The sequence below is a fragment of the Anomaloglossus baeobatrachus genome, chromosome 4 (genome assembly GCF_048569485.1).
Source record: "Anomaloglossus baeobatrachus isolate aAnoBae1 chromosome 4, aAnoBae1.hap1, whole genome shotgun sequence".
NCBI lineage: Eukaryota > Metazoa > Chordata > Amphibia > Anura > Aromobatidae > Anomaloglossus > Anomaloglossus baeobatrachus.
In genome coordinates, this window is record NC_134356.1 from 102,512,380 (window position 1) to 102,532,731 (window position 20,352).

Below are 20,352 nucleotides of genomic sequence, written 5' to 3' on the forward strand. Positions count from 1 at the left end.
GTTCCATAGCTGTCTGCTTTAGGTAACCTCCTGTGCTGCTCTCTGTTTGGTGGCTCGTCCGGGGGGTCTGTTTTTAGTCGGTTTCTGTGAGGGGTGGCAGGAGCTTCTCCCCTAAGCTGCCACCTCAGCCAGGACAGGAACAGGAAAACACGATTTTTTAAATATATATATTTTTTTTTTTCTTAGGAAGTTAGAAGAGTTAAACAATTATCACAATTTCTCATTTTTCCAACGAAATTTACAAAAACATTTTTTAGAGACCACATCACATTTGAAGTGACTTTGAGAGGCCTAGGTGACAGAAAATAAATAAAAGTGACACTATTCTCAAATACTGCATCCCTCAAACTGCTAAAAGTCAGATTCAAGATGTTTGTTAACTCTTTAGATGCTTTACAGGAATTAAAGGGGTTTTCCCATGAACAACGTTTAATTTAAAGTTGATTTTAATCAATAGATCTTAGAATACCGTATTTTTCACTTTATAAGACGCATCTGATTATAAGACGCACCCCCAAATTTGGTGAAGGAAAAGAGAATTTTTTTTTTAATGTTAAATGGGGTCCATCTTATAATGCCAGTGTCCGTCTAACAAATCATATAGGGTATATGTCCCTCATAGCCCCCATCATAAAATTAGCCCCCCTTAATCTGGATATGGCCCCCTTATATTGAATATAGTCCCCTTGTGCTGGAACATGTCCCCCTGTGCTGCCCATGGCCCCTATAGATGGCACACCTCCCCTGTGTTTGATATGGCCCCCATACTGCTGCCCATGGCAACTATAGATAGGACATCCCTGTGTTAGATATCCTCCCATACTGCTGCCCATAATAAAATAAAACACTCTTTCCTTACCTTCTCAGTGCTGTAATCCCTATGTCTCCCTCCGTGGGGTTGACCTCCGACCTCCTCCACTTCCTGGTTCTTGCTGCCGGTCATGTGATCGGCATGGCAGAGTGATATCATCTCTGCGTGCCTTATCACAGACAGCAGCAGTAGGAGACCGGGAGATGAGCTCTGGAGGTAAGTAAAGCTTTTTTTATTTTACTATGGGCAGCAGTATGGGGGCCATATCTAACACAAGGGGGATCATGTGCTATCAAAGGGAGCACAGGCACATATAATATGCCCCGCTGCCCCAGCCCATCAGTGCGATGCGGTTCCAGCACTATGCTGATGGACAGCGGCTGTGCATATTATATGAGCGGGAGCAGGAGATCTAACGCTGCCGCCCGCAGCTTTCACCTGCCCCCAGCACTGCTCCAAAGGGGACCCTGCAGTATATATATATATATATATATATATATCTATGTACACCCCCCCCGTATATTCGGTTTAATAGACGCACCCCCTACTTTCCCCCAAAATTTGGGGGAACAAAAGTGCGTCTTAGAAAGCGAAAACTACGGTAAAAATTTATACAATTGGATTTATTTTAAAAATAAATGTTCCTGTGTTGAGATAATCTTATAAATGTGCCCCTGCTATGTACTGTGTAATCACTGTTTCTGACCATGCACGGAACACGGTTGATCATACCACATTTCTTGGCCGGGGAAGAAGTAATAAAGTATACAGACATTACTGCTTTGGATCGCAAATTATTCTTTCTAATAGGTAAAATATTTTTTAAAAACAAGCAGGGAAATGCTTTACCTCAAAAAAAAGAATCAGATATGATCCCCTGCTGTGCTATCTGTATACTTTCTTTTATTTCTTCACATGCCCAAGAGCTGTGGTATGATCAGACCATAATCCTGTACAGTCAGACATGGCCATTACACAGTACATACCAGGGGCACATTTATAAAATTATCTCAGCACAAGAACATTTTTTTTTTTTTTTAAACATTCAATTGCATACATTATTATTATTATTATTAGTAAAATATCTATTAAATAAAATGAACTTTGAAATTAACGGTGTTTATGGAAAAACCCCTTTAAAGCAATGTGGAAGGAAAAAAAAACTTTTCCCCCACAAAAATTTTGCATTTTTACAAGAGTAACAAGATAAAAAGGACCATACAATTTGCTGTGTAATTTCTCCTGAGTGTGCAGATACCTCTTATGTAGTACAAAACTACTGTTTGAGCGCACGACGGGGTTTATAAGGGAAGGAGCGCCATTTGACTTTTGGAGTGCAAAATAGTTTGAAATAAATAGCTGACGCCATAAAACTTTTGCTGAGCCCCTGATGTACCTAAATACTGGAAACTGCCTACAATTGACCCCATTTTAGAAACTACAGCTCTCACAAGGAAATTTATAACATGAAAATGAAAAACATTTTTTTTCCTTAAACATGTTGCTTTTGTCCTCAATTTTTAAAAGGGTAACAGAAGAAAATGGTATCATAATCAGTTGTGCAATTTCTCATGAGTACACCGATATCCCATATGTGGTGGATATCTATTTTTTGGCGCATGGCAGGGCTCAGAAGGGAAGGAATGCTATTTGAATTTTGGAGTGCCATTTTAGCTGTAATAGATTGTGGATGCCATGCCACAATTGAAGAACCCCTGACATGCCAAAACAGCAAAACTAACACCATTTTAGAAACTATACCGCTTAAGGAATTCATCTTGGGGTTTTGTGAACCTTTCTAACCTTCAGGATTCATAGAATTGAATAACATTGGGCTGATTAAATAAAAATATTCCATTTTTTCCAATAAAATGTTGCATTGGCCCCAAGTTTTTAATTTTCAAAAGGGATAATAGGTGACAAAGAATACAATATGTAAGGCCCCTTTCACACATCCCTTTTTAGCCATCAGTCACAATCCATCAAATTTAAAAAAAAAAACGGATCCAGCGATTGATGCCGCTGGATCCGTTTTTTTGTCATTGCCTTGTATTAACTCTCTTTCATGAAAAAAATGGTATGATGGATCCGTTTTTTGCAGGGATCCATCACATCACTTTTCCAACAATCTGCGATGGATCCGTCGCATGAGTCACAAAACGGATTGTGACTGATGGAAAAAAACTGATGTGGGAAATAGGCCTTAGGCAATTTCTCCTGAGTAGATAAGTAGCCCATATGTGCTTGAAAACTAATTTTGAGACACAGTGCCAAGCTCAGAAGGGAAGGAGACCCATATTGGAGTGCAGATTTTGTTGTGTTGGAATGGTTTGAGAATGCCATGTTACATTAGCAGAACCCCTGAGGTGCCAGAAAAGCCCACCCTCATAAATGACCCCACTTTACAAACAACATCCCTCAATAATTTCATCAAAAGGTGTAGTAAGCATGTTGACATCACAGGTGTCTCACAGAATTTTATACTACTAAGTGGTGAAGATAAAATAATTACATATTTAGCACTAAAATGTAATGGCTAATAGGAAAAAAATAGACACACAGTTTGTTGATCAACTTCTGAGTGCGCCAATACCCTAATCAGGAACCACTTTCAGGTACAATAAAAAGCTCACAAGGGAAGGAGATTTTTTAGATTTTGCTGTTATTGTTTGCTAGTGCCATGTCACATTAGCAGAGCCCTTGAGGTGCCAGAATAGCAGAAACCCCCATGAGTAACCTAATTTTATTTACCACACCTCTCAATGAATTCATTTAGGGGTGCAGTGATCATATTGACACCACAGGTGTATGATAGAATTTTATACCATTGGGGGTGAAGAAAACGAAAATAAATTTTTACCTCAAAAATTTTGTTTTAGACACATATTTTACATTTCTACGTGGGAAAATGGGAATTTGTCACACAATTTCAGCTGAATATGGCAATTTCCCACATGTGGCTGTATAGTATTGCTCAGCCACACGGCAAGACTCGGGTGGGAAAGATCGCTATTTGACTCTTGGAGCACAGAATATTTTTCTTAAGTGCCAGAAGAGCAAAATTTCCCCGTCAAGTGTCCCCATTTTGGAAATAACACCCGTCTGGGAATTTATCCACACGTGTAGTGTATAGTGATGAATTTGATTGCATGGGAGTTTTCTAGCAACAAGCAACAATGGATGTTGCTGAGTGAAAATTACAAATCTGCCCATACATTGTTCTGGAGACACGCACCTTGCAAACTTCTTCACTACACAGATGTGACATATGTGGACAATAAATGTGGTATATTCACACTGTGGGGCTCAGAAGGGAGGGGAACACTTAGATTTGGGAGCACAGATTTTGCGTAATGTCTTTTTGGTGGAAGCTATGGAGCTTTTCCAGAAATTTTGTGTTACCAGTAATGTGAATACTGCCAATATCTCTTTGGGCATATCACAGGCCTGAGTGGAGACTTGCTTTTTTCTTTTTTGTGGTTTGAGTTGAAGTTTTTATTGGGAACATTTTACATGACATTTTGTATCACATTGATCCTCTGCTCTACGCAGAGCACTTACTGTTTGGTTTACATCTAAATCTCCCAATGACATGATTCAGATGAAATCACTGGCAGCCAGAGATACTTTGGACTCTGATCTCTGTTCAGTGGTGTCCGTCTTTTAAAAAATGCACAAAATTGGGCTGACCCTGCTTTTATGAAGGCTTAAAAAGACGGACATTGCCAAATCATAGGCCAGACTCAATCCACAATATTTCCCTCTGCCTCATTATAGGGATGTTTAGTCAGGGTTTCCATCTGAATCTTGTACTTCAGAGATTTACATGTAAACCCCAATGTAAATGCGGAGCGTAGAGTGCAAGATAAATGTGAGCCAAGCCTTATTGTGATCTTTGAAATGCAGAATAAACAACAGTTTAAGAATTTCTGTTATTTTCACACCGTTCGCAGAGTGGTATAAGTGATAAAATGGTTTTATTCTTTGGGTCAGTGAGATTTTAGCGATACCATGCAATACAATACCTTCGTCCTTCTCATTGCAGCCGGGAGGCAGGTAGGAGATGTTCCTCGCTCCTGCGGCTTTACACACAGCGATGTGTGCTACCGCAGGAACGAGGAATAACATCGTACCTGTCTCTGCACCGGCATTATGGAAATGTCGGAGAATACACCGATGATACGATAACGACGCTTTTGCGCTCGTTAATCGTATCATCTAGGATTTACACACTACGATGTCGAAAGTGACCCCGGATGTTCGTCACTTTCGATTTGACCCCACCGACATCGCACGTGCGATGTTGCAACGTGCAAAGCCGCCCTAATGCATTGCAGTGCACATACATTGCAATACATAAGAGCTGTCAGAGTGATATTTGCAGAATGCCCGTTAGACCATGCTCTTGGACACGATAACTGAAAGATCAGGAAGTCATTATTTGATGCCCCACTGTTATGTAACCATTGAGCCCATGTGATCATGTTACAGGGGTTTTGATTGGGTCAATTAGGAAGCCCACTCCCTTATTTAACCTTCTAAATGCTGCAATCGCTATTGATTGCAGCACTTAGAGGATTAAACAGCCAGGGGATGTGCTGGCACCAGCCCTGCCCATGACAGCTAGGGCTCAGCTGTCAGTTAAGTCGAGGTTCCGGTGGCAATCGTGTAGGCACAACTTCTGTACCCGTACAAACTGCTTGACACACCAGTACGTTCACTTTTGAAAATGCACTGCATAATACAGTCCCTGAGAAAAGTTCTGCTGCTTATCCATGTTATGTAAATAAAAGCTTATAACCTGACTTTAAATTCATCCATTGGTTTCATAAATTACTCTTTTGAAAGTTGAAACCCTCCCAAATTTGGTTTAGGTTATGAAAATAAAGTTGCTGCAAAGCTGAAATATTGATTATTTAATGAACACAGAAAGGTTAGATTTTAGCAAGACAAAAGTTTTGTCGCCTTGTGATATAATACACACAATCCTAGTTTACATCCTCACATGTGCTCACTAAATAATCAGTTAATTAGTGGGTGTGTATAAAAAGAAACCCAGCACCCCAGACCTTCAGTTGGACTGGAACTTGACCTCTGACAACATGCTAAAAATCCACCCAATGACCAAAGCCTTGATTATCAAGAGGCTGAAGACCAGATCCACTGCAGAGATGGCTGGCACCTTTAATGTGTCTCAGCACAAGTACAAAGAGTTAAAAAAAGATTTCAAGAGACTGGAGATGTTTTTGACAAGCCCAGGTCCAGCAGACCCCGCAAGACAACTGCTCAGGAGGAACGTTTGTTGGTTAGAAAATCCAAAGCCAGCCCCTCTTCCATTGCAGCAGAGCTCCAAAAGGCCTGGTCACCTCAAGTCCCTGTGTCAACTAGAACAATTTGTAGCTTTATATCTTGAAATAGCCTCCATTGTCGAATCAGTGCCCAGAACCAGCACTAAACAAAAGGCAATTAAAAAACCGTGTGGCATTTGCCAAGTCCCACAGCCTGCTAAACAGATGGATGCTGGAAAAGTGGCAGAAGGTACATTTCTCTGATGAATCTTCAGTTGAATTACACCACAGCCATCACAAATACTGCAGGAGACCTACTGGAGCCCGTATGGATCCAGAAAACAGTTACGTTTGGTGTTAGAAAGATCATGGTCTGGGGTTACATTCAGTATGGGGGTGTGCAAAACATTTGCAAGGTGGAAGGCAATTTAAATAACCTAAAATATCAAAAAGTATTAGCTACCTCTTACATTCCCAATCATAAAAGGGGTCAAATTCTGCAGCAGGATGGTGCTCCATCTCATAAATCCATCTCTACAACAAGGTTCCTCCTGGCAAAGAAGATCAAGGTGCTCAAGGACTGGCCAGCCCAGTCACCAGACATGAACATCATTGAGTATGTTTGTGGTAGGATGAAAGAGGAAGCTTGGAAGACAAAACCAAATAATTTAAATGAACTCTGGGAGGCATGCAAGACTGCATTCTTTGCTATTCCTTATGACTTCATCAATAAATTGCATGAATCATTGTTGAACCGCCTGGATGCAGTCCTTCAAGCTCATGGAAGTCACGCAAAATATTAAATAGCACCACAACTTCATTCACCAATGTTATGCAACATATCTTTGTATTAGAAGTTAATTATTTGTTTGAATTTCAGATTACATTCAGATTACATTCTGTGGGCGACAAAACTTTTGTGTTGCCAAAATCTGACCTTTCTGTGTTCATTAAATGATCAATATTTCAGCGTTGCAGCAACTTTATTTTCATAACCTAAACCAAATTTGGGAGGGTTTCAGCTTTCAAAAGAGTAATTTATAAAACCAATGGATGATTTAAAGTCAGGTTATAAGCTTTTATTTACATAACATGAATAAGCGACAGAACTTCTGTCAGGGACTGTAGGACATATCTGTAACTTACTTATAAAAATTAGTTAAATTCTTTGCAACAATCCCTGAGCTCCGCTGAATTTGCACGTTTTTTTTTCCATTTTACGCTGTGACTTCATTGAGTAGATATTCCTTTTTATTGCTTTTGGAGTCCAAGATGTTCAATCTTCTCTTGCCGTGCAACTGCGTGGCTCTTCAGAGTTTTCTCTGGGGAGTGCTCTTTCACCACTTTCTCCAAGATGCTGTCAATCATAGCTCAACAACTGATATAAAGCAGTCTCAAATACAACCAAGCTGTGATTGGAAATATATGAAAGGGAGGGGTGAAAAACCCCCACTCCCGTATCCCCTTTCCCCCCACAAACACAGAAGAGTCTGAAGTAATGCACACTAGAACTGCAGAGATTTCACATGTTGCTCTCAAAAAAGCATTAAATGTGAATTCCTCAACAATAAAGCAAAGTATTGCAAAAAGGAAAACAGGGCGCAGCTCAGTGATTTTTTTCAATGTATTTTTTTTTTTTTTAGAACAAGTGGCAAGTGCTCTTTAAATTAACTGGTCAAAATACAATTCAAGCATAGTCTTACAATCTGCAATTTCTTTGCTTTCAGAACCTGGATATCTTAGCACTAATATTCTGGAAAATATTGTTGACAGTATTGAAGATCACATCAACAGCACTAAAAAAAGAAGTCGTAGACATGCAAGTGACAATGATTACAACATTGAGGTCCTGCTTGGAGTTGATGACTCAGTTGTCCAATTTCATGGAAAAGAATATGTGCAGAAGTATCTCCTGACGCTTTTAAATATTGTAAGTGATTTTTTATGATTCATGTAACATTCTGTCTGATGGAACATAATTAGATATTAAAATTAGTCAAATATTTGATAAAGCCAACGGTTTGTGTTTAGCAAATAACATATCAATATTTCATTACTCCTTACTAGGTGCATTAATCTACATTTATCAACACTAAATTTAAATTGCTAAGTATCTGCCCATCCCGACCTCTTATCCAGATTGTTTTGTAATATTTTACTATCAAGGTCAATTTTTAATATCCTATGTAGTTTGATGTCGTCAGCAAAGACTGACACTTTACTCTCAATCCCATCCACAAGGTCACTAATACAGAGATTCAAAATAATTGGTCATAGCACAGATCCCTGCGGTACCCCACTGCTGACTATAGCCAAATTAGAGAGTCTACCATTTATGACTACTCTTTGTTTCCTATCCTTTAGCCAATTCCTTACCCATATGCTAATAGTTTCCCCTAGTCCATGCTTGTGGAGCTTCATTATAAGACTGTTGTGTGCTACAGTATCAAATGCCTTCGCATAGTCCAAATAAATCACATCAGCTGCATTACTAATATCCAGATTTGCACTTACCTTCTTATACGAGAGGCTGCTGATAACTCTTTGGCTTTGTGATCTTTTTTTGTTTCGATGGTAATAAATGTTACATCACATGAAAGCCTCACGTGTCTAATATATGTTTTCAAACTTTTGTGTTTGTTGCTTATGGCAACAGTGATCTACGCACATGGGAAAACAAAATGCTGGCGTCTAATGCGACATATTCACAGCAACTGAGAGCAGAGGAGTGATAAAATTCTTGTTTCTGCAGGGAAAGTCCACAAAGGATATTCATGGTGATATTCCGCAGACATTGGGGAATCAATGCCCTTTATATTCCACAGTTAAGAACTGGTTGCCAAATTTAAAATGGGCCACTTAAGCATCCTTGACGACCGAGAATGGTTGTTGTTCCAGAGATTGTCGATGCTGTGAAAAACCTCATACTGGAGAATCGACGAATTTCAGCTAAAGCAAAAGCAGACATCATGGGGATTTCCCGTGAACATGTTTGTGTCAGTATCCATGAACATTTGGACATGAGGAAGCTATCTGCAAAGTGGGTCCCTAAATGTTTGACAACAGATCAGAGAAGCATGTGAGGGAAAACTTCCCGGTCCATTTGTCAGCGTTTCCGGACTGATAAGAACTTGAGACTTGGATTTATTTGAATGACCCTGAAAACAAGGAGCAGTCAAAAAAAGTGGAGGCACACTGGTTCTCCTCGTCCAAAGAAGTTCAGAGTGCAAGAATCAGCCACTAAGGTGATGGCGTCTGTGTTTTGGGATAAGGATGGCGTGCTGCTAATAAACTATCATCAAAAGGGTTCCACCATCTATGCAAGGTATTACATTAAACTTTTGGACCAACTGAAGGCAGCTCTGAAGGCCAAAAGGCGTGGCAAGCTGTCCAAAGGAATCTTGTTCCTGCAAGACAACACCTCTTCTCACTCTGCACAAGCAACTACGGCAAAACTGGCAGAGCTGGGCTTCAAGCTGGTTGACCACCAACCTTATACACCAGATCTAGCTCCCTCCGGCTATCATCTCTTTCCAAGCCTGAAGAAACACCTCAAGGGTACCAAATTTCACACCATTTCTGATGCCATGACTGCTACGGATGTCTGGTTTGAGGCACAACTGAAGTCCTTCTTTTTGCTAGGCTTACAGAATTTGGAATACTGATGTAAGAAGTGTGTTGACATCAGTAGAGAGTATTTAGAATAAATGTAAAGTTTCATCATCCAACCTTGTTTCTTTCTGGGTAAAGCCAAAGACTTATCACAGCTCCTTTTAGAAACCCAACATGGTTGGTTAGACACGACTTTTCTTTCATGAATCTATGCTGGTTGTCAGTTATTATAGTATTCTCTCTAATATATCATTGCATGTCATCTCTTGAAATACCCTCAAAACCTTTGTACACCAGTAATGTCAGACTTACCGAATGGTAGTTGCCTGGATCCATCCTCTTACCTTTCTTAAATATCAGTACCATGTCAACCATTCTCCAATCCTGAGGTACCAACTCTGTTACAAGAGAGTCTAAGAAGATAAGATACAGCAGTCTATCAATTACTGAGCTCAACTGCCTCAATATCCGTGGATGAATGCCATCTGGCTGGGGGATTTGTCAATGTTTAATTTACTCAGAGGCAGGCATACTTCTTGTGTTAAACTAATTAAATCAGGGGGGACTTTGATTGTTTTTGCCTTGTTGAATGATCCCTGGAACAGTCAGTTACTTGGTGAACACCGATGACAGTGCCTGTTTAATATCTCAGCCTTTTCTTTGTCCTCTATTTTTCTAGTTTTCAACAGCTGACATGTGTGCCTGCTAGCCGCGGGTGGAATCGCTTCCACCCGCGGCCATTAACCCCTTAAATCTTGCTTCCAAAGTCTGGCAGCAAGATTTAAATGCGCGCGGCCATGTTTGTTACTTACCGCCGCCCCTACCGGAAGTCACGTGTGTTATCACGTGACTATCGGTGGTTGCCATTGTAGCACAGGGTCATGTGATGACGCCTGCTGCTATGATGTTTCACTTTCATTTTCCCTCGGCCGAGAGCAGAGGGAAAACCAAAGTGACTGAATCTGCTGATTACAGCTGTATTGCTGTGATCAGCAGATAGCGATCAGCGATCGGATTGCTGATTGCTATAGCCCCCTAGGGGCACTAGTAAAATAAAAAAAAAAAGTAAAAAAAAAAGTTAAAAAAACCCCTAAAAGTTCAAATCACCCCCTTTTCCCCCCATTGAAAATTAAAGGGTTAAAAAATAAATAAATATACACATATTTGGTATCGCCGCGTTCAGAAATGCCCGATCTATCAAAATATAAAATCAATTAATCTGATTGGTAAACGGCGTAGTGGCAAAAAAATTCCAAACGCCAAAATTACGTTTTTTGGTCGCCGCAAGTTTTACGCAAAATGCAATAACAGGAGATCAAAACGTAGAATCTGCGCAGAAATGGTACCATTATAAACGTCAGCTCGAGACGCAAATCACTGAGCCATAGATCCCAAAAAATAAGAACGCTACGTGTTATGGAAAATTGCGCAAAACGTGCGCCACTTTTATTGGACAAACTTGTGAATTTTTTTTAACCCCTTAGATACAAGTAAACCTATACATGTTTGGTGTCTACAAACTCGCACCGACCTGAGGCATCACATAGATACATCAGTTTGATCATATAGTGAACACTGTGAATAAAACATCCCAAAAACTATTGTGTGATCACACTTTTTTTGAAGTTTTTCCACACTTGGAATTTTTTTGCTGTTTTCCAGTACAATATATGGTAAAACCTATGGTTTCATTTAAAAGTACAATTCGTCCCGCAAAAAACAAGCCCTCATATGGCAAGATTGACGGAATAATAAAAAAGTTACGGCTCTCGGAAGAAAAGAAGCAAAAAACAAAAACGCAAAAACGGAAAGTGCCCGGGGGCTGAAGGGGTTAATGTCTTTGTTGATTTTTTTTTTTTAGTAGCTAATTTTGCTAGCTTGATTTCTTTTTTACATTTACTGTTCAGAAATGTATACTCCTGAAATGCTATTTCTGTATTCTTAACTTTCAAGAATTTGGATGCCGTTTGTTTTCGTTTTATTAGACTTTGTACTATCTTATTTAACCACAGTGGTTTCTTTCTATTATTGGACATTTTATTACCAGAGGGTATACGTTTTTTACAGGTCTCCAGTAGTATATCATTAAATTTGCCCCATTTATGTTTGTTTCCCCAGTTGCCAAGACATTGTCCCAATCTACCCAATTAAACTCTTGCTTTAATTTTTTTAAATCAGCCTTCCTAAATGTTCATGTTTTAGCATTTCACTTTTCAAATGTTCTAATAAATATTACCATATTATGGTCACTGCTGGCTAACTGCACCCCGACCTGTACATCTGAAATAGTATCTTGTCTATTTGACAGTATTGCATTGAGCAAGGCCTGAAACAATCTAGTCAAATTCTGTTCTCATGGAGTTACATTGAGTTGTGCCCTCCAACACGCTCCATAAAACACTGTGGATACCGCACTACAAATTAACAGCAATTTACAATATTATACTAATTAATAAGTTTTTCAAAACTCCATATACATGTTGTGGAAAAAAAAAATCAGCACAAATATTAAAGCTTGGTGGGGATTTGAAATCTGTAGCATGTTCATTCTTGTACATAATGAAGTGTGGTGAAATCTGCATCAACACCCGCAAGTAACACATGCGGATTCTGTCTGCAGATTTGTTGTGGATATGACCAATTTTTTCATAATGTGTGCACATGACCTTAACCTTGAAGGGACCAGTTATATACAGATATTTTAAGTGGCATTTTTATTCATTGTTGCAAGCATCAATCGTATGACTACCAGTCACGTAATATCTGTAGACAAGTAAAGCTCTCTTTGAGATGTTTTGTCCATGCTGATTTGATATCATTTGGTGGTGGTTAGTTTCCACATGATGCTACATGTATGTCATTGAGCACTCCCGGAAAATAGTCAGGGTCTAGGACAAGCAGCAATTAACGACTTTGAAAAAGTACTGAATCTAGTAAGTATATGACATTTTGTTTTTACATTTTAGATATATCTGAATGTGCATTTTCTTAGCACAGATCTCAGTCACTCGTATGTGGTGAGATTGTTGTGTTTTTTTTAGAGGATTCAGACTACTTATTGTTTCATTGGACAATGGGAAGAAACTTATTACCAGGGTATACCTGTTACCATAGCAACCGAGATACTGCTAATGCAATTACTGTCCTTGTAAAATGTCAGATCTGAATTTAACTGTACTGTTTCTAAATGTCAACTGGAGATTCGTTTTACGGGAGGAATTTAGGAGGCAGGTGGTGTGCATTAGCTCCGATATTACATGTGTCTGAATGTTTGTTATCCCAGCAAATATGGCTTAGCTGTGACACTTCATCACCTTGTCTAGATCAGCATCTCTGTTCTTTTTACTTTGTAACATACACCAAACACCACAGCTCAATATGAAGATATAGCTACGTACCTGGGAAAAATGTACTGAACAATTTCACCAAAAGGAACACAACCGTCAGCCCTTATTATACATACTTTCTTAACTCATACAGTCCTGCTCTTCGTTATTGGCACACATGAAGTTCCAGTACATAATGTGGAATATGTCCTGAAAAAAATGAATCAGGTGAAACAGCTTTTTTTGTATAGAGCACTCGTGTGAAATACAAAGGCGAAAATGATAATCAAAAGTTTAAACAAAAGACAATGGGAGGGAAAAATAGTAAATAGTAAGCTGCTGTGACATTAGTATTGGCACCAATTACATTAAATTAGTATGGAAACACTTTGATTCTCCTCCTTGTTCTTTCCATTAGTAAACACAAGACTTCAAAAGGGTATAAGGCCAACTCCAAAGACCTTGGTTTCCCAGTTTCAACAGTGTGCAATGTTATAAAGAAGTTTGCCAATTATATTGAATCGTCAAGAACCTCCCTGGACGTGGGGGAAGAGAAAAATTGATAAGAGAAGGTTGGTGCACATAGTGGAAAAAACACCACGTTGAACATCCTAAGACCTGAAGGTCAACATGGAACAGTCTGTGGTCAAGGTTTCTACAAGTGCCATATGACACGCACCAATCCAAGCAGATCTTTGTGAGTGAAGGCCAAGGAAGAAACTCTTGCTGAAGAAAAGACATAAAAAGGAATGACATCTTTGTCAAAGAGTACCTTGACAAACCACAATGTTTCTGGGAAAATGTTCTGTGGACAGATGAAACAAAAATAGACCTCATTGGCAATGCAAAGCAACATCTAGTTTACAGACAGCACAATGAAGCATATAAGGAAAGCAATACCCTACCAACAGTTAGGCATGGTAGAGGATCCATAATGCTTTGGGGTTGCTTTGCTGTGTCTGCTACTGGAGGCCTTGTCCGTATCACAGGAATCATGAAAGCAGAGAATTATGAAGAGATTTTAGAATGAAATGTCCTACTCAGTGTAAGAAAACTTCGTTTGAGTCGAAGATCATGCGTCTTCCAGCATCACAATGGCCCAAAGCACGCATCCAAAAGTATACAGGAATGGTTGAAAAAGCAATGAGTCCTGACCTCAATCCCATTGAAAATCTTTTGAGAGAGCTGAATTCTGTCATTGGGAAAAAGAACTCTGCAAACATTCAAGAACTTGCAGAAACTTCAAAGGAGGAGTGGGAGAAAATACCAACTGAGAAGTGCAAGAAGCTTATAGATGGCTACAAGAAACATTTGGAGACTGTCATCAATGCCAAAGGGTGTGCAACGAAGTATTATTTAGGGGTGCCTTTATTGTTGCACATACTGTTTCTTCTTTGAAATTGGAACATGTAAGTTGACAAACAATGTTTTATTGTTGTATTACTTTGGACTACTAATTCAAAAATCCTGAGAATATAACTTTGGTACATTTCCATTTATTTCTGAAGATACAAGTCCTATGTGAGTGAATCTACTTTTTTTTTAATGCTGTAGGTTTTAAGGACTCTTTCATAGCTGGCTATCCTTGGTAGCCTTAATCTCTGGTGCAGCTCTTTTGTGACATCTCCTCTTCACTATAAAAAGTCACGTGTCTTACCATCTGACGCTGGTTATAGATTCTCATTTCTGTGCTGTCGACTTTAAAAGGAGCCTATCTCTAGAAGAAGCTGAGGAGTCATGACTATTGCAGCTGTGGTGTTTAGCTGCATTGGAACAGCTTGGAGTGTTTTCCTTTTTGTGTCTATTTTCCCTGACTATCGCCCTTACATTGTGTTTTATTATTACAGTGGTAGTGTTCTTGCTAGCCTTCTCACTAGCCAGTGTGAGTTCAGAGCAAGCAAGGGCCTAGACACAAGACGGCAACAGGGGGAAAGACCCATTTTGGGATGTTAAGGAGCATAGGACACAGACTCAAGTGAGTTGCAGAAGCTGTCCTCTCTTTCCTCTCCGTATTGGCAGGGCCTTCCTTCTATGCAATTCCCTTTGTTCATCTTTTGCCATGCTACACGCTGAGTGTCAACCCCTGTATTGATACAGCCTGATGTATCTCAGCCTTTTATGGTGGAGGTTGCTGCAACTGAAGTGGGGGTTGGAGCTGTATTATCTCAGTATCCGTCTATTGGCAAACTGCGTCCATGCACCTTTTCCACTACGAAACTATAGGCGGCTGAACGTAATTACGATATTAGTAACAGGGAATTATTTGCAATCAAATTAGCATTTGAGGAGTTGCGACACAATTTAGAGTCAGCTATCCATCCTGTTTCAGTTGTTACCAACTATAAAAATCTTCTCTACCTTGAGTCGGCAAAGCGTCTTACACCAAGACAAGCTCAGTGGTCATTGTTTTTCAGTAGGTTTAATTTCTTTCAAACGTATAGCCATGGTTCTAAAAATATTAAGGCTGATGCTTTGTCCAGGAGTTTTCTGGGCAGGGTGGAGGGGAACCCTGTGAAGATTCTGTCCCCATTCTTCAGAAGAGAGGGGTGGTGTTGGCACTTAGCGCTGACTTTTAATCAGCGATAGCAGATCAGTGTGATGCGCCATCTGGGCTTCTGGTGTACAAGTTGTTTGTTCCTCTGAAACTTCAACTTAAAGCCTTGAAGGTCTTCATGATTCTGTTCTTGCTGATCACGCTGGGTTTAAGGAAACTCTTGATCTCATATTGCTTTGATTTTGGTGGCCCAGATTACGGAGGAATGTGGTAGCCTTTGTTTCTGCCTGTGCCACCTGTGCGCACTCTGAGGCATCTCACGCTCATCTTTCTGGATGTTTGCAGCCTTTGAGTGTTCCTAGTAAACCTTGGACAGACATTTCTATGGATTTCTTTTACAGATTTACCCTCTTCTGCTGGTAATACAATAATTCTAGTGATTGTTGATAGGTTTTCTAAAAATACATATTTTATCGCGTTGCCATTCTTACCAAATGCCAAGACTGTAGCTCAGGTCTTTGTTCATGAGGTTGTTAAACTCCACAGACTTCCCTCTAATACTGTCTCAGATAGAGGAACTCAATTAATTGCCAAATTCTGGAGAGGTTTTTGCTCTCGGTTAGGAATTCAGTTCTCATACTTCATCATTCTTCATCATTCCTCCCTCAGTCTAATGGGCAAACTGAAAGTGTAAATCAGAATCTGGAGCAGTATTTCCATTGTTTTGTTTCTGATAATTAGGAAGAGTGGTCTTTCATTCCTCTCACTAAATTTTCCATTAATAATTATCATCATGTATCCACTGGGGTATCACCATTTTTTTATGTCAATGGACAGAATCTCCAATTCTGTACATTTCAGGAGGTGCACTCATCAGGGGTACCAGGTTTTTTTTTATTTCTCTCATCTTTGTCATCTACATGGAAGAAGGTTCAGCAACATTTACGTGACATAGGATCTAAATATAAATGTGTGACTAACTGTAGATGTGTGCCTAGTCTGGCTGGACCTGTGTGTAGGTGATCTAGTGTGATTATCTACCAAGTACATTAAACTCAAAATACCTTCATTGATGTTAGGACCTCGGTTTATTCATCTGTATAGAAATACTGCAGTTATTAATCTTGTGGCTTCCCATTATGCACTACTGGCATGATTTAAAATTCCTAATGTATTTCTCAGGTCTCTGTCAAAAAATATGTGGCTTCTGGAATCTCTCTTTACTTACCTACACCTCCAGTCCTAGTCGATGGACCACTACAGTTTCAGGTTTCAAAAAAGTGTTGATTCCCATTTTGTGTGCCATTTGTTGCAGTATTTGGTTCTTTGACAATGTTATGGTCCTGAGGCAATGACTTGGGTACCAACCTCTGATATCCATGCTGAGAGCCTGGTTAGGAGTTTTCTTTGCCTTAATCTGGAAAAAAACAGATAGTGAGGGAGCCAGTCCACACTTAGAAAGAGGGTTACTGTGACAAAGAGATTTTTACAAACATTTCCAATTTCCATGACGGTATCATGATCTGTGAAGACTACAGATTCTGGTACTCTGCCTGCTAACTTCTCTGATGTCTGTGATCAGCGCAGGCAGACTCACAGACCTGTAGTTCATAAGCAGGTTAGAAAGAGTTAATCCCTGTTGGGATGCTTGTTAGTCTCCTTTGATCACATACTGTGGGGGAGCCAGTCACGTTCCCTCCCCTCCTATATATGCTGGCTGGACTATTCCAGTAATGCCAGCTACAGCTTCTCTATACTGGTCTGGTGAGATGTTGTGATCCAAACTTACTGGTGGTTGTAGCACATTTTTTTTCCGTGAGCAGTTGTGGTGTTACCCTTTGTTCTCCTTTTACTTCTGCCTTACTTCTCTTTCTTTTCTCCTTAGTTTCTTACTGTTTGTTTCTGTGAGTATGCAGTGTGTCTGAGTTTTGCTTTTTCCCTACCTGTCTTTATCTGTGTTGCCATCACACTCCTGCCCCTTCCTTCCCTGGTGGAAACAGTTTAGTGCTGGTTAGGAGAATAGTAAGGCATGAGACTCTGGCATCTCCACTATCAGTCGTAATCCAGAGGTTAGGGATAGCCTAGGTTTCCCTAGCATGAGGGACCGTATAGGAGCATCCTGTCCCTCACTATCCTGCAGTCACACCATGACAACCATTGCCTGTACTTGTGAAAGTAACATTCACATGAAATACTGGACTTAAGGTTCCCAGCAGGACATTGCCTACAGCCTCACACTTTATCCACCTGCTGCCTCTTAAAAACTAAAGAACCAGCTTCATAAATATTTAGTTCTTTCTTGGTTAACACATCTGCAATAATAAATTCTTTTAATTTTCACCTCTAAATTGCTTTCATTTCTGTAAAACACCTGTGTGATATGTGAGGTTACCTCCAAACTATTTCAGAAATGACTGTGGCTTAAAAAATGTTTTTAAAATTTTCTTGTAAAAATAAAATGCTGTTAAGCTTGCTGCCTAGTAACATCCTAAAAAAGAAAAAGGTTATAAATAATGGCAAAATAAAAAAGACTTGATAAATAATGTTTTTTAACTAACTTGTAAATCTTGACTAAAGGGTGCTTTACACGCTGCGACATCGCTAGCGATCTCGTTAGCAATGTAACATGCCAGATCGCACATACGATTTGCCGAGATCGCACATGTGACTGGCGCTACAAAAAAAATTACCTATGTGCGATCTCGGCAAATCTTATCTGCGATCTGGTGTGTCACATCGCTAACGAGATCGCTAGCAATGTCGCAGCGTGTAAAGCGCCCTTTAGGCCTAAGACACATGGCGTGAAAATTGAAGCGAGTGGGATACGATAAAACATCGCATTCCACTCAGACAACTATTAGCCTATGTGTCAGCACCTATGAGCGATTATTTTCTCAGCCCTAATCGGACCGAGAAAACAATCGCAGCATGCTGTGACTGTAATGTGTTCCTGTTTTCTCTCGCATCCATTCAAGTCTATGGGGTGAGAGAAAAATCGCACTGCACTCGCAGTACACCGGTGTACCGCGAGTGCAGGGCGAAAATGGCAATAGCCAGCTACGGAGGAGGTCCTCAGTGCCGGACTGAGGTCCTCAGTGCCGGACCTCAGTCGCAGTGACACTCACATGACACTCGGCTCCTGCTGTGCTGCCAGCGTGAGCCGAGTGTCATGCGAGGATCGTAGTAAATCCCCGTGTGGCCCCCGCCTAAAGATGCTTATTCTTTTCAGAACTATCTTAGCAGTAAATTGGGTGGGCCATGCAGCAACCTCTCCATTCACATAGGACCTCATTCTACAGAAAAGTGGGTGTCCCACAGGTCTATATGCCATAAATGTCTTCTGTGTGCTGTGCAGTGGCTGTGTCTGACTGTGCAAGGACATTGTCTCAACATTATACAGACAGGACAGCATGGGATCACAGATGATTCATTCTGTCAGGTAAAACATTGTTTTTAAACAGGCCAGGAAACGTTTTACCTCACAGAAATGTACAGACTGTAATTTCTGTATACTTTCTATTACATTCTCCTCTGGACAGGAGCTGTAGTATGTTCAGACCATGTCCAATCACGGTTACACAGTACCTACAATAGCATTTTTGGATAGGTGCACATAGGCTGCCATTTTTCTCAGCAGTGTGAGTCCTGCTTACACAGGATAATGCACTGCCAATAATGATGATCTGTTATGCTGCAAAAGAGATCATTTAACCTGATGAATGAGCGTTTTGCTTATTCTTCGGGTAATCAGCAGTCTATTTTCTCGGCAAGATAATTATTAAATGAGTGTTTTTAACAACACGTGTTCACTATTAGTTTACAGTGTAATTGCCCCTTTAGTCTTAATGAATCAGGCCTAATGCTCTCTTACAGTGGTGACTACCGGTGGATTCTCTCATGATATGGAAATATATTGCTTTTTCTTCCATAGATATATACTGCGTTATTTTAGAGGGGTATTTCAATTTTAGATGTTTATAGCATACACAAGTTAGGGGACCTGCACGATCTTTAGAAAAGAAGTCTCTCCTTGCCTTGTCCTGCTTATTACAATAGACACTGTGTATGGAGAAGACGAAAAGACCCTTTTGACTTAGAGCAAAGGCTTGTACGCACAAGCAATAATCAATGACAAATTTAGCTGTGCTACATCTTCAGGGATGGTGCGAGTAGTACTGTAGAAGCTGAGGATTTGCAGTGCAGCATTGTATTCTCTCCAAGAAAAGTAAAAAGTCAATTTTGTCCTGAGGCATCAACAATAAAAGGCACAATTATTTATATACATAAGGGTACAAAGAATATTCTCTTGAGAAAGGATTTCTTATATGTTTAACTATGATTGAATAATACTACAACAATCTGAAGTTAAAATAATGACTATTAATTTTGCATGTGGAATATGTGGAATCACTTTGCCTTTGTAAAGCTATTTTCCAGTGATGACTTTAAAAGGTTTGTCACAAGACAGTAAGGTATCCCCTATCTATAAGCTTATAAAATGGAGATGATGGGTGCACTGCACACGCTGCCATGAAGAGATGAATCAAGGAGGTTCCAATATGTGATTTATTCAACACATTTCGCAGACAGGCTCCTTCATCAGGAGCATCACTGGGATTTTCTGGATGAAGCAGCCTGTCTCCCAAATGTGTTGAATAAATCACATATTGGGACTTTCCTAATTCATCTCTTCATGACAGCTTGGACACAATCTCCATTTTATAGCTTAATACCTAGGACTGCAGCATGTGTTCTTTCTATATGCTTCAAGTTGGTTGTTGCTCTCACAACCTTACCAGGTGAGGTTCTCTGTGTATCCTG

At 39.9% G+C, this 20,352-nt stretch overlaps 1 protein-coding gene across 1 annotated transcript in view; it reads left to right on the forward strand.

Annotated features, from left to right (window-relative positions):
* LOC142303261 (A disintegrin and metalloproteinase with thrombospondin motifs 2-like) overlaps positions 1-20,352 on the forward strand; it is a 646,340-nt gene that overhangs the window by 281,968 nt on the left and 344,020 nt on the right. The window contains exon 4 of the mRNA XM_075344495.1: positions 7,827-8,029. Within this exon, the coding sequence (XP_075200610.1) occupies positions 7,827-8,029 (203 nt within the window). The remainder of the gene's footprint in view (positions 1-7,826; positions 8,030-20,352) is intronic.